At 44.9% G+C, this 15224-nt stretch overlaps 1 protein-coding gene across 1 annotated transcript; it reads left to right on the top strand.

The window, feature by feature from the left end:
* Nucleotides 1–1443: 1443 nt before the first annotated feature.
* On the top strand, nucleotides 1444–12001 carry LOC138104263 (poly(U)-specific endoribonuclease-A-like). The gene is made up of 7 exons (XM_069003321.1): nucleotides 1444–1807; nucleotides 6909–7008; nucleotides 8661–8772; nucleotides 10410–10531; nucleotides 10616–10728; nucleotides 11140–11293; nucleotides 11718–12001. Exons 1-7 carry the CDS (start codon nucleotides 1797–1799, stop codon nucleotides 11973–11975), a joined length of 870 nt encoding a protein of 289 aa, XP_068859422.1. The 5' UTR covers nucleotides 1444–1796; the 3' UTR covers nucleotides 11976–12001.
* The last annotated feature ends 3223 nt before the right edge of the window (nucleotides 12002–15224 follow it).

Below are 15224 nucleotides of genomic sequence, written 5' to 3' on the forward strand. Positions count from 1 at the left end.
CCTTTGGAAGTGCTGGTCACGTGTGAGCGAGACAGCACCAAACCCTCTCCCTATTCCCTCGTGACAGAAAAAGAGGAACAGAGCACAGGGGCAGCCTGGCCTCAGCTCTTGCACAGAAACCACATCTGCTGCCCTGTGCAATGGATTTGACAAAGCACTGGCTGGGCTCTGCTGCAGAGGAAGCCAGCCCATGTAGATACTAAGGCTGATCTCTGCACACTCTTTTTTTCTGCATTAGACCTGGGGATGACCCAGATTCTGTGCTGATCTAATTTGCCTCTGATCAGTGCTTCGTTTGTGTTGGCAAACACACCCCTGCACTCTCTTCAGGAACTTTGCATTTTTCGTAGCTCAGTGTCCAAATCAAAAGACAGAAGTTTTAAAAGAGATTGAAGTACACGGTTGTGAAATTGCTGGTAATGCTACTGAGTTGTAATTTTATTAAAGATTTACTTAAAACCACTGACTTCAGTGATGATGCTGCTTGTAAGTGAAAATTCCCTTGGCTCCCATCTGGGCTCTTTCTGTTAGTGTGAGTAAAGAAGTCGCAACTTTCTTATAGACAGAATATGCCCACTGGCTTTTGTATTTTAAAGGAAAGCTTAGAAGAAGAGTTCCTGCATTCAGTTGATAAACTGGGGCAGTTGACAAATACAGGGCAATAGATTTTTGTCATTTACCTTGTTTACCCTGAACTGCAATAAATACTAACCAAAAATGATAAATAAAATTATTTCTGTTAAAATTAAGGACATTCAATTTTGAGATACTTTCATTTCCCCTACCAGTGTCAAAAGGAAGCTTCACTTTTAAGAGTTTTAAGTGGGCTGCATGTCTTTTTCCCTATGCAATTCTGTGTGTCAAGTGTCTTCATTACCAGGGGTTTTATTTGGCCCTAAATGGATTCTTTGAAGGGGTACATGGACCAGAGCTGCAGAACCATTTGTATGACTGGTAGCTAGCATCAAGCCATTCTGGCTTCTGTCTCTCTCTCTCTCTATATATATAGTTTAGACCTAAGGCTATGCTTTTCAGAAATTAATTATTATGAAGAAGAAAATGCTGCAAGTACCAACCAAAAACCAATAAACTTTAAACTGTCTGAAGGTTGATTTAGCCACATAATGAATGCAAGCTTCCCAGGACAGGCACTGGAGTGGGTACCTGCACCTACCAGCACCTGCCACCACATGCTTCCAGTGCCACATGCTAAGTTCTGCCTTTCAAAAACGTTTCCTTGCTGTAACACCTCCTAATATTCACAAGATCCCACTTAGCAGTTTCAGCTGTAAATAGAGAAGCATTTGTTGGGTTTTTTTTCTTCCCTGCCTTTGATTTTTTTTGATCTCAGTTTAATTATCATCTTCTCTTCTACTGTCAAATAATCACTAGATACAGAATAACTCTAGAATGTCCCATCTATCACAAGGCTTTCAGGCTTGCAGTGCTTTTTTTTGGGCTCAAACGTCATCCAGAGATGTAAAATCTGTATGGCAAATAATCCAAGGTGCAAGATAAGGTGAGGCAACAGCTTGCTACCGATACCTCTGACTTCCTGGTGTGAGTGTTCCTGCGCTGAGAGAGGCGTGAGTTGTGGTGTTGCCCTTAGACTCTTGTGGGAAATGGCACCTCCTGCTTCTCCCGTGCCTTCCTGTCAGGCTGAGTGACAGTCCTCAGTGGGCAAGAGGGTGTAAGAGGAGCACAGCTCTGTGCCTTGGACTACAGGAGGATTGCTGAGCTTCTGGCTGCCTTCTCCCTGCTCAGAGTATTTGCCAAGAGAAAAACTTCTTCCTGGCATGGCAAGTGGGTAAGAGACAATCATACAAATTCTCCTCTAACAGGAAGGGTAGTGGGGATGGGATAGATTTGTCTGTAAAAGGGTGAATATTACATGACATGGCTCACAGCAAGAACCCTGGTCCTCCTTCTGTTCTGTTTTCCTGACTCACTGCAGTGTAAAACGTCGCTGAGGCTACTGAACCATTACCTTAAAATAAAGGTGATGCTAAAATCAGACTGTGCTTAAACATAGCTGGTAACTTAGAATCAGTTCTTCAAACATCAGCTGCCTGCCCAGGCCCTTGACAGATTGCTCCACTCTTATGTTTGCCCCTTGACATTGCCCTTCCCTTTCCACGTACAAAACCTGCCATATTTATCCTTTGGTATTTCAAATACCAGCTTTAAATGAAAAAATAAAATAAATCACTGGACTCAAATAGAAGACATAGATACTGGCGTAAGATGAAAATCTAAAGAATTGTTTCTATCTTCTGTTAGCCATAAAAGCTGTTGCATATATTTCACAACATTTGAACCAAGTTTTTAAATTATTGGAAACTTCTTGTAAACAGCTGCTCATGAGGTATTCCAAATCCTTTTCTTCTCTATGTAAAGATTAAAGGCTCTATAAAATTGCATGTTGTTGAAAGGATCTTGGAAGGTAAATTTACTTTGGAGAAGGTGTTCAATCAAACCTTTGCAGGGCTTCATGTGACCCATTTGCAATACATGTTTTTCTTGCTCTGACACTGTTGACTTGCACACATTATTTGCCACTGACCTTTAATTCTCTTCATGTCTTGAGTCATTTCTGATTTATAGCAAGAAAGTCTTCTTCTTGGAGCATTGTTTTGGGTAGAATGAAGAATAAAATGAAGATGTTAGATTCTTTTGCTCTAACCACACTGCTGGTGCATCAGTTACTGTTGCAAAGAGCCTCTCCCAAGTTTTCTCAGCTCTTAAAAGTGCAGACTGAGTGTTGTTACTGGGGTGGTGCTTTGCTCACATAAGCACTTCCAAGCAAGGCTCCAACTGGACAAAATCCAATTGGCCAGACTTCTTGCACAGAAATAATTAATTTTATGTGAAAGCATAAATTTAACAACTCAGAACTTTCACCATAGGGAGGGGATTGATAATTGATGATAAACATCTCTGTGTTTGAGCCAGCCATGCCATTGTGTTGAAAACCAGGGAGTAAATATGCAATACCCTTTTCCAGGAAAACCTTACCTACTTGCTGGTGTGTCACGGATTTGCATGAAGGTGTTGGGCATCTTCTCATTGAAGTTGTCTCACCTTGTATGTGTAAGCTAAGTTTATGGCCCTTTTAAAAGAAATACCATCCAGAAAGAGTTTTTACAAGATGACTGTATATGTTGCTAGACAAGTTTTTTTGCTTTGGCAAGGGTATATTTTTTTTTAATCTTCATTTACAGCATAAACAGGTGCTCTCTCTGTTTGGAAACTAAAGGGACAACAAAAAGGAGAGGAAAACTTCATTATGACATTGTGGTAGCACCTAGCAGAGATAAAGGAGAGTAAAGGCTTTTATTTTGTAAAATTTAGTGATTTCAGTTTTGGGACAAGTTTCCTGAATGCAGGAATACATTTAGTAAAAGAATATTTATTGAACAAAAACGGGGATTGAAATCTCTAGGTATATGCTTGCTGTAACCCTCTCCTGAGTAGACACCTTGAGCTCATGTGATATTCCGTAATATTTCTAAAGGAGGAAAGGTCAAACAGAGCCCTACAGTGTTTTATAAACACAGGACAAACCTGCCAAGAGCAGACTGAGAACAAGCAGTAGGTATTAAGGGGATGACAGATCTCTCCTAGATAGGTGACTTTCACCAAAATACACACATACAAAACTATACGTATATAAAATACTGTATCTGTGGAACAAAATATTATAATAAAACCCAGCTGACACACTCCCTAATGTTCCACATACCTTGGATGTTCAGCAGGCAGCAGACTCCTCTCCACCACCAGTAGTTCCTTCCAAAGTAAAAACTCTATTAAACATAATATGATGGTTCTCAAACAGATGGGATAAGCTGATGCAGAGGAGGAGACAGCAGGAAGGTCCAGAATCCAGGACAAAAGTGATCCAATAAAATTAGAGCAGTCCAAGGTAAAGGCTTGACGTTTGAAAAACATCTCTGGTACTGTTCTGTGAACTCACCAGTCCTGTCCTTGGGCCTTCAGCTGAGCTGCTGAGGTGAGCAGTTTTCTGTTTGGTGGTGGTTTGTAAGCTCTTTTGAGAAGGGCTTGCTCTTCTTAAGACTCTGGAAAGAATATGGAAGTATGGCTGGAAATAAATAAAACTGCTGCTGCTGGTGGCTTCTGAGGGAGCTCCCTGGGACATTGAGCAGGGGCCTTGTTTGGGCTGCCCAGCCAGTGTTGATGATGTGATGCCACAAGTGCCACTTACTGTACAAGCAGAGCCTGGTGTTTGGGCAGGGGCTGAATGAAGCTCCTCTGTGACAGCCTCCTTCTTCTCCACTGCGAGATCCATGCAAGTACCTGTTCCAAGCCCAAATCTTCCTTCATATTCCTGTTTAACCCTGACAATGAACATATCCTTTGGCTCCTATATGCTAGAAATTTTAGCCTTTTTCCTTTTTTCAGGTATTGACACCTGTTCAAGCCCACAAAGTTCAAGTGATCGTGTAGATTTCCAATCCACAACTATCCCAAAGTACCAGGGAACCCACCTGTCAGTGCCTCCAGTGTAGCTGAGGAGCACAGTGGCTAAGATCCACGGTTACAGGTGGACTGAGGCGTGGCAGCTGCAGTAGTTACGGTTATCTGCCCTGCCTTTGTGCCTTTGCCACAATCTTTGTTTGCTCCTTCTGCTAGAGAACATGGAATTTGCCACTGGCAAGAGGATGCAGTGAGTTATCTCTGTCCTGGCCAGAACAGAAGGAGAAAACGTAACACTAATCAGAGGTTCAGAGCTGGGCTTGAAGGTGCCTTGGCTCAGTCTGGGAGAATGAGTTGGTAAAATCATGGCAAGTTGCCCCAAGAGCTATTTTAAAGAAATGCCAATTCTTGACAGACTTCTGTACTTTTCTTCTTCTCTGGAAAACATTTCTTTTGGAGAAGAATTCAAAATTATCAAGCGGTTCTTCTCTGGGCTTTGATTCATGTGCTGGTTTGTAACTGATTGATTCCACTGTCAGTCATTTAAAGATTAATCCACTTCTTTTTTTCTCCACTCCATCTTCTTGATCTCCTCTTAGTGTGGACATAATGTACTTGAACTGGAGCTACCTCTGAGTGCTTCATCACAATAACAACCCGTTGTGGTTTGACACTGGCCAAATGCCAGGCACCGACAAAAGCCGCTCCCTCACTCTCCCCTGCCACAGCTGGGCAGAGGAGAGAAACAAATTAATGAAGGGTTCATGAGTTGAGATAAGGACCATGAGAAAACACTCCAAGGGCAAAACAGGCTCAACTTAGAAGTACAAAGTAGATTTATTACTAAAAAAATCAGAGGAGGATTATGAGAAGTAAAATAAGCCCTTAAAAACATCTTTTTCCCCCCAACCCCTCCCTCCTTCCCACTGACAGCGCAGGGAGACAGGGCATGGGGGTTTTGGTCAGTTTGTCACCCAAGATCTTCTGCTGTGCAGGGAGAGCAGTCTTCCCCTGTGCACAAGACTGCGGGGTCCCTCCCACAGGAGACAGTTCTCCATGAACTTCTCCAGCCTGGCTCCAAATCTCACAAGCAGCAGTTCTCCCCAAACTGCTGCAACATGAATTCCTCCCACAGGCACACAGTCCTCCCAAAACTGCTGCAGGGTGGGTCACTCTTCCACGGGGTGCAGTCCTCCAAGGACAGGCTGCTCTGGCCTGGAAGCAGGGCCCTCTCTCTCCATCGGGTCTCCCACTGGATCACAGCCTCCTCCAGGCATCCACCCACCCTGGCATGGGCCCCTTCCCTATGGGCTGCGGGTGGATCTCTGCATCCCCTGTGGACCCACAGGCTGCAGGGGCACAGCTGCTGCACCATGGTCTGCACCACGGCCTGCAGAGGCACCTTGGCTCTGGCACCTGGAGCACCTCCTGCCCCTCCTTCTGCACTGACCTTGGTGTCTCCATGTTGTTTTCCTCACGTGTTCTCACCTCCTCCTCTTCTCTGGCTAGGAAAAACTGTGCCCAGTTTGTGTTGATTTTCTTCTTAAATATGTTATCACAGAGGCATTACCAACCTCTCTAATTGGCCCAGCCTTGGCCAGCAGCATGTCCATCTTCAGAGCCATCACTGATTGGCTCTGCTGGACATGGTGGAAGCTTCTAGCATCTTCTCACATAAGCCACCTCTGTGGACCCCCCCACTACCAAAAACCAGGCCATGCAAAACCAACACACAACACTTCTTAAATCTTGTTGATAGACAAATGGACAGACTTCTGAAAACTGTACACTATTATGCAGGAAAAGACTCCATTAAAAATAAGGGAAGGAGAAGCTTGGGTAGGTCTGTATGTGCATCAGAGATCAGTGCATGAGGAATTTTTATTGTATGCAGACCTGGTGTTTAGAGCCTTACTCACCCTTTGTCACCACTACCTTTATGCTGGGATAATCACTTGGCAAAGGAAAACATTCTGTGTGGAATCTTGCTTGAAGGAAAAAGAGTAGGAAGAGTTTATAAGATTGCTGCTAGAAAAGCATCATAGAGAGAATTCTGTGCTTCCTGTTCAGTTGGCAGCGTTGCTGCATGCTAGTAACAATCTCTCGCTTGCCTCTGATTTGTGCACAGAATCCTCAGGAATGAAACAGTACCATCTTCATTTTTGTTTCAGTGCATGGAAAACTGCAGGAAGACTTACCAGCAAGAACTTTGTTGAAATAGATTCTGGCATAACCTTAGGGAAGGCTCAGGTTTCCTTACAGGTTACCTGCATTTTTTAAAAAGGAACGTGGACCATAAGCATTGTGGTTTTTCCAGCAGCAGTGATAGGAAGGTGTGGGGAGAAAGAGAAACTTAATGACAAGCCGATATCCCGAACATGGAGTGGCATTAGAAGATTCTAGAAGTGACTTGCAGAAATAACAGCATGTGCCTTTTTTTAACACATATATTCCTCTGTATTTCTTGACAGGAAGGCCTTAAATCATGAACTTTCTAAGCTTTTCAATGAGATGTGGGATGTAGATGTTCACCGCCTTAGGCCTGGGGAAGACTACACAATTGATGTGCAGGTAACCAGTTGCTAAGTCAGGATTAAGAGTGGTGTGGTGCTGCAGCAAAAGTGCCTTTTGCTAAAAGAGTTGCCTGTCCTTTGTTGTGTCCAGTGAGGAAAGCATCCCTTAGGAGAGGGAACGGTGCAGAGATCACAAATGCTTCACACTTACCTGGACCTTGGTGACAAGTGGGGTCTCTCAGGTGTTTGTCTTGGGTCCTGTAATATTTCATATCTCTGTCTGTGAGCTGGAGGAGGAACCAGCATGCAACCCTTCCAGTTCTGCAGATGAAGCAAACTGTGGTGAGGAAGTTGATATGCTCAGGTGTGTGGCTTCTCTTCCACTGGACACAGGAGGCTGGAGGAACAGGCTAAGGAAGGAACATCATGAAATTCAACAACAACAAAGGAACAGGATGCCTAGAGAAGCTGTGAAATCCCCATCTCTGGAGGTTTTCAAGAGCCAACAAGATGACACCCCGAGAAACAGAGTCTGAATTCAGTGTTAACCACACTTTAAGCAGCACTAGAGATGTCCTGCTCCACCCTGGGTGTTTCAGTGTGTGAATGACAGCTTGTGTGTGTGGTCTGGGTGACTTGCAGCAAGGGAGAAAGGGAGAAAAGGAGAAAGGTCCCAAGTCATTCTTAGGGGAATAAGGGAGGAATTTGAGAAATTCCTGGGTTTCTCTGGGAGAGTGGGGAGTAGCACAGAGGGGTGGGTGAAGAAGACTTCAGGACTTGCTTGCAGTCCCAGGGAACTGTGAGGGAGGAGTGAGAGATTTGATAAGCAGCCATTCACTCCTTGCTAGCTCAGTGCAGTGCAAACACGACCATGTGTTTTGACCACAAATTGCAACAGGCCAGAATATTCACAATCCAGTTTTGTCCTTACACAAGAACTGCCAGCATAAAGAAAAAAGACAATCTCTGGCACTGTAAGAGCCTGAAATTTCTCTGTTGACACAGAGATGACTGTGCTGGCCCATGTGAACTCACTCAAAGTGAACAAGAACTCACTTTATTCTGATGTTACTCAAACACTTTATTCCAGTTTTGCTTCATATTATAACAGAAAATTTTCTGTTGCTGATAAACTCAAAATAGTGGTATCTACCTCAAGCCAAAATGCATTTGGGAAAAACTTCTCCCATATGGTTTCTCCATTTGTCAAAACAAGGATCTAGGTACCCCTTGCCCGTGTTAACAAGCTGCTATTCATCTTCTGTCTTCTTTCCTTGAGAATGCCATTTGTGAAAGAGAAATTTGAAAATTATCAGGAAAGCCTCCTTACAACTGCAGAGACAGAAGGTACCCAAATTTCCTTTAAATTTATTCGTGATGGGAGGAAGCCCTTGCTGTATATCACTTCTGTTTACCATTTGTGATGTATAATAGCACAGCTGGTTACTGAGCAGAACAGAAGTATCACATGGGCCAGCACAGTCATCTCTGTGTCAACAGAGAAATTTCAGGCTCTTACAGTGCCAGAGATTGTCTTTTTTCTTTATGCTGGCAGTTCTGTAATGTCTTCTCTTGTTTCATAGGAAGACAATTCCTAGCAAAGAATCCTGATAGCATTATGGGGTTTGGTTTGATTATTGCAAAGGCAGGCACTGTCTCCTCTAAGGACATCTTACTCCTTACATTGTTTTCCTCTGGTGTTCTTCTTAGGGAAAAGCAGGCCCAGCACAGCAAGGTGACAGTGCTGTCCAGGACAACGCAGCCAGACATCTCTTTCACAATGTAAATGAAGAACGCCTGAAGAGCATAAAAACTTTTGCAAGTGAGACCTGTTCTTTTGTTAATGGTGGATGTAATATAAAAAAATCTGTGCTGGTTTTGATGTGTTTGCCTAAAATATAACATTGTATATACTTTGGATGGTGGTGAAGATCATCAGGCTGTAGGTCATTTGAAGGGAGTTTTCCTAACAGTTGCATGGAGGGTACCTGTACCTGAGCCTCAGGAGGAACATCCTTTTGTGCCTTAGGCAAAATCTGAATTCTCTGGCTCTTCCACTACAAAGTAAAAGGGATGAGACACTTACCACAAGCTCAAGAAGTGACCCATGGGAATCTCACAGGGTTTAACAAGACCAAGTGCTGGTGCTGCGCTAGGGTCAGGACAACCCCTGGGATCAATCCAGGCTGGGGATGAGCAGAGGGAGCAGCCCTGGCAGAAGGACTCGGGGGTGCTGTGGGTGAGAGCTGGCCCTGCCCTGGCTGTGTGCGCTGGGACAGAACCCCCTGAGCTGGGCTGAGCCCCCAGCGTGGGCAGCAGGGGAGGGGGAATTCTGCCCCTCTGCCCCACTCTGCTGAGACCCCCCTGCAGGGCTGCATCCAGCCCTGGGATCCCAGCACAGGAAGGACAGGGAGCTGCTGGAGCCAGTCCAGAGCAGGGACACCAAGGGGAGCAGAGGGATGGAGCAGCTCTGCTGTGAGGAAAGGCTGAGGGAATTGGGATTGTTCAGCCTGGAGAAGAGAAGGCTTTGGGGTGACCTCATTGTGGCCTTGCAGTGCCTGAAGGGAGCCCACAGGAAAGATGGAGAGAGATTCTTTGCAAGGGTAACAGGACAAGGGGGCATGGCTTCAAACTGACAGAGAATAGGTTAATATTAGAATTTAGAAAGAAATTCTTTCCTGTGAGGGCGGTTGAGACACAGTAGTGAACAGTTTGTCCAGAGGAGCTGTGGCTGCCCCATCCCTGGCAGTGTCCAAGGCCAGGTTGGATGGGGCTCTGAGCAATCTGGGATAGTGGAAGGTGTCCCTGCCCATGGCAGGAAGTTTGAACTGGATAATCTTTAAAGTCTCTTCCAACCCAAACCCTTCTATGATTCTATGTATTGAAAAAGATGCCAAATTAATCCTTACTCCTTTACTCACAGCTTCTAAGCCCTTCTAGATAGTACTAGACCCATAGCTAGTTCTTGCATTTCTGTTGGAGGCTATTCTTCAGCCAAGTCTATGAATGTATGTTTCCTTCCCTAATTTTTCTCAAGCTCAAGACATCTCATATAGGTTTATGCTCTATTATTCCTCTACTGAAATAATGCCCACAAAACCTTGTGCCAGCATAGCTCAAGGTCCTAAGCCTGTGTCTGTAATTGTGGTGGTCAGATATGATTTGTTTTGGTAGAAGGTAATTATTACCTTTGGTAGAAGGTAATCTATCACTCAGCTCCATAAGGAAGCTCAGTAGCTGTTTATCTTTAAAAAGATCTTTAAAAATACAGCAGTGATCTGGCCTTGAGTCACCTTGAGGCCTACACCTAACAGTGTATCTGGGAGTGGAATCTGACATATAAAGGAATGACTTTCTCTAAGGGCTGTCAAGACATATTCTATGGTGACTTTTTATGATGGCACTCTAATGCCTGGATCAGGCATATGAGAAGACTGAAAGTTTCTCTTTTTTCTGCAGCCTTTATTTCCTTATTGGACAACTATGAGACATCAACTGGTGTAGCAGAAGTAGTAACTCCAGAAGAAATAGCTGAAAACAATTGTTTCCTTGATGCGATCTTAGCGACAGAGGTCATGAGAGTGAGTAACACAGATCTTTTTTGTCGCTGAAAACACTGAATTAAAAACTAAACTGTGTATGTATCTTGGTTTTCTATCCTTCAGCTAGCTCATGACTATCTGCTGAAAAAAAATCTAGCAAAGCCAAACCTTGCTGATTTCAAGCATCAGCTTTATGACATCTGGTTCCAGCTCTATGCCAGGAAAGAGGGAGACAGGTATGTTTGATGGGTATGGGCACTGAAAATCTCTGTGCTATTCTGATTTAGGTAAATGCAAGCCCAAGTGCCATCTGTTACACGTAGAACTGGAAGAATGCTTCAGACTGACAGAGAGTGGGTTTAGATTGGATATGAGGAAGAAATTGGTCCCCATGAGGGTGGGGAGGCCCTGGCACAGGTTGCCCAGAGAAGCTGTGGCTGCCCCATCCCTGGCAGTGTCCAAGGCCAGGTTGGATGGGGCTCTGAGCAAGCTGGGATAGTGGAAGGTGTCCCTGCCCATGGCAGGGAGTGGAACAAGATGAGCTTTACCGTCCCTTCCAACCCAAACCATTCTATGGCTCTATGAAACATATAAAAGACCTATGTATTTTTTTTCTTTTTTTTTCTTTTTTTTCTTTTTCATTACAGACCTGATTCTTGTGGTTTTGAACATGTTTTTGTTGGAGAAACATGGCGTGGTAAAGAGATCTTAGGTTTGCACAACTGGGTGCAATTTTACCTTCAGGAGAAGCACAATCAGATTGATTACAAGGGATATGTGGCTCGGAAGAACAAAACCAGGGTAAGAACAAGCCCCTGGGGGCCTTTGCAAGACAAATGGATCCAGAGATAGAAGTTGTAATGGAACAGGTGTAATGATGCAATCATAGCCTCAGTGTTTTGAACAGTAATAAGTATATACAGTATATAACTGTATATAAGCAGAATGACTACTAACATGCTTTCCAGCTTCTTTTTTTTTACAAAAACTATTTTAAAAAGAAGTGCTGGTGTTTACAGAACTGCAACACTGGTGAGGCTTAGTTGGGATAAATGGTCATGTATGCTCCAGAGGTCAGGGAAAAGACTGTGCTCCAGCTATAGCACCCAGGCATACAAAGGATGACTGAATCTTACAAAGCTCTCAAAAATCTGGAATCAGAATTTCTATCTGTCCAGTCACAGCTGTGTTGGAGATTATTCTGTTGTTTCATTTATGCTTTCAGCCTGACAAAGATGACCAAGTTTTGAGCATCCAGTTCAGCTGGAAGGGCTCGGTCAAGCCAATTGGAAGCACCTTTATTGGTGTCAGCCCGGAGTTCGAATTTGCCCTTTACACAGTCATTTTCCTGCTGTCTGAAGAAAGAGTCACACGTGAAACAGTGAAGATAGACGAGTATGAGCTACAGATGGTTGTCTGGCGCCACGGGCACCACATTGGAACAGCATATCCAGTACTGCTCAGCACCACTAGTGAAGACTAGTAGAGTGAGCAGGAACCATTTCTTTTTAAAGCAGGGGAAAGGAGGAGTGGTGGAGAGAGGAGGAATGGATGGGGGGTGGACAGGGCCAGACAGCAAAGTTAACATGTTGTTTTATACAACTCATTTCAAGTAAAAATTGATGACTCTGTCTCTTTTGGTCTGCAATGGAGTGTTTAATCAGTAGTGTTCTGTGACACTGTCTGATAAACCATGAAACATACTCCTGCTCACATTAAATTTACATCTAACTTACATCAATCTTCCCTCGTGCATGGTAGCACTGTACTTTTCTACAAATAATGACATTTAGGAAAAGGTTGTATTACAACTGATATACATATTTCTCTTATTTGTTAGTCACTGCATATCTAAAAGAGCAATAACCACACATTGCTTACACTTTACCTTCCAGACAGAAGCTTTGATTTGGCACAGGCAGAACCCCAGGATGTTTTAGTCTCCTCATTTCACAGGAGGTTAATTTCAAACGCATTATTACCATACAATGACCTGAACACACAGGGAACATATTCAGATGGGGAGATGGTCATCAGATCCACAGCAGGCCTTAAAATGTATTCTGCTTCTTAACACAATTTTCATATACTCCCTCTGTATTCCTGAAACACCTGGATGACAACTTCATGGTACAGGTACTAAGAGAGCTGACTCGGAAAGATGCCCTCCTTGATTTGTTGCTAGTCAACAGAGAGGATCTTGTGATCCTCTTAGTGGAGATTGGTGGCTGTCTTGGCCACAGTGACCATGAAGCCACTGAGTTTAAAATCTCTGGTGACAGAGGGAAAAGCGCCAGCAAAACTTCAACCCTCGACATGGGAAGAGCAGGCTTCAGGCTGCTCAGGGAACCAGTAAATAAAGTCCTCTGGGAGAATGCTTTTGAAGGTCCTGGGGTCGATCAGTGCTGGTCACTTTTTAAGCACCATCTCCTGAGAGCACAGGAGCTGGCAATTCCTAAAAATCGGATGTCAAGCAGATGAGGTGGAAGGCTACCTTGGCTGAACAGGAATCTTCTTTTGGAGATAAGGTGAAAAAGGAAGGTGTATGCCCACTGGAAGCAAGGTCAGGTGATGTGGAAGGAATAGGGAGATGCTGCTCACCACTGTAGGGGGAGAATTCATGTGGTCAAAGTTCCATTGCAATTGAAGCCACCAGAAATGTGGGGGACAATAAAAAGAGGGTTTTAAAAATACATTAATGGCAAAAGGCAGTGCTGAAATGACATCAGCCCACTACAGGATGAGGATGGTCACCTCACAACCAGGGCCATAGACGAGATGTTTAATGCTTTCTTTGCCTCTGTCTTCAACACTGATGATGGATTAAGGAGGTCCCAGCACCCTGAGCTAGAGGACTGTGATTGTGAGAATGATAAACTCTGAGTTAACCCTGAAGGTGTGAGGGATCTGCTGCTCCAGCTAGATCCCTATAAGTCTTTGGGGTGTGAGGGGATTAATCTGAGAACACATAAAGAGCTGGCTGATGTCATCACGAGGCATCTCTTCATGATTTTTGAACAGTCTTGGGAATTTGGAGAGGTCCTAGTTTTCAAAGAGGGCAAGAAGGATAACCCTGGAAGCTACAGGCCTATCAGTCTCACTCCAGTGCCTGGTAAAATTATGAACATGATGATGATTATTTTGGGAAGTATTAAAAAACACCTGAAGGACAACACAGTCATTGGTCACAGCCAGCACAGCTTTATGAGAGGAAAGTCATGCTTATCAAAACTAATTTCTTTTCATGCTAAGGTAACCCGCCCATCTGATCAAGAAATGTCAGTAGATGTAATCTTTTTGGATTTCAGTAAAGCTTTGGATATCATCTATCTCAGTGTGCAGCCCACAGCTGGATAAACACATCGTGTGATGGGTGAGCAACTTGCTCACAGGTCAAGTACAAAAAGTGACAGTAACTGGGATGACATCAGACTGGTGGCCTGTCACCTGTGGGGTTCCACAGGGCGCCATCTTAGGCCCAGTTCTCTTAAAAATCCTCATAAACAGCTTGAATGCGGGACTGGAAGGGATACTAAGTAAGCTTGCAGATGATACAAAACTGGGAAGAGCTGTTGACTCCCTGGAGGGCAGAAAGGCCCTGCAGAGAGCCTTGGAAAAATGATAGGGCTGGGCAATCACCAACTGTGTGAAGTTTAACAAAGACAAGGGCTGGGTTCTGCACCTGGGATGGGACAGCCCTGGATGTACGGACAGACTGGGGAGTGAGGGGCTGGAGAGCAGTGCTGTGGAAAGGGTCCTGGGGATCCTGGTCAGTGGCCAGTTGGACATGAGTCAGCAGTGGCCTGGAGCCAGGAGGAACATCCCTGTCCTGGGGACACCAGGCCCAGCATCACCGGCCAGGCCAGGGAGGGATTGTCCTGCTCTGCTCTGGGCTGGGGCAGTCTCATCTTGAATATTGTGTGAAGTTTTGGGTGCCACAATACAAGAAAGATCTAAAGCCGTTAGAGAGTGTCCAAAGAAGGGATAGGTGAGGGGAAGCCACACAAGGAGCAGCTGAGGGCACTTGGTCTGTTCAGCTGGAGAGGAGGAGACTGAGGTCAGAGCTCACAGCAGTTCTGCAGCTTCCTCACCTGGGGAAGAGGAGGGGCAGGCCCTGATCTCTGCTCTGTGTGACCAGGGACAGGACCTGAGGGAACGGCTGGAGCTGTGTCAGGGGAGGGTTAGGCTGGATATCAGGAAAAGGTTCTTCCCCCAGAGGGTGCTGGGGCACTGAACAGGCTCCCCCAGGAATGGACACAGCCCCAGGGACAATGCTCTCATGCACAGGGCACGATTGTTGGGGTGTCCCGTCCCCTGGCAGGGACAGGGGTTGGATTCAGTGATCATTTATGGGTGTCTTCCAACTCAGAATATTCTGAGAGAGCAAGGCAGGGGTTCCTACAGCTGTTGAAACATCACAATGTGCTGCTCAGACCGGAATACACAGGAGGAGCCATTGGAGAACACTAGGAGAGGAACAACCGAGAGACACTGATGGAAGAGTTAAACCTTTCTCTGGCCCTGAAAGACAGCAAGAGAGGCTGAGGCTGAACACAGGTTCTTCTGTACACTGAAACACAAAGGATCTGAGGCAGGTATCAGGAATGGTACAAAAGCACAGAGGTGTCACACAGAAAACCTGAGCTGGGGTCTAGAAACCAACTCTGGGGAAGGTCAAAGGCACTCGGCTTCCTTCAGTCTGGGGAGCATCCCTGCAGCCAAGGGCCCACAG

Source organism: Aphelocoma coerulescens, chromosome 1A, assembly GCF_041296385.1.
Source record: "Aphelocoma coerulescens isolate FSJ_1873_10779 chromosome 1A, UR_Acoe_1.0, whole genome shotgun sequence".
NCBI lineage: Eukaryota > Metazoa > Chordata > Aves > Passeriformes > Corvidae > Aphelocoma > Aphelocoma coerulescens.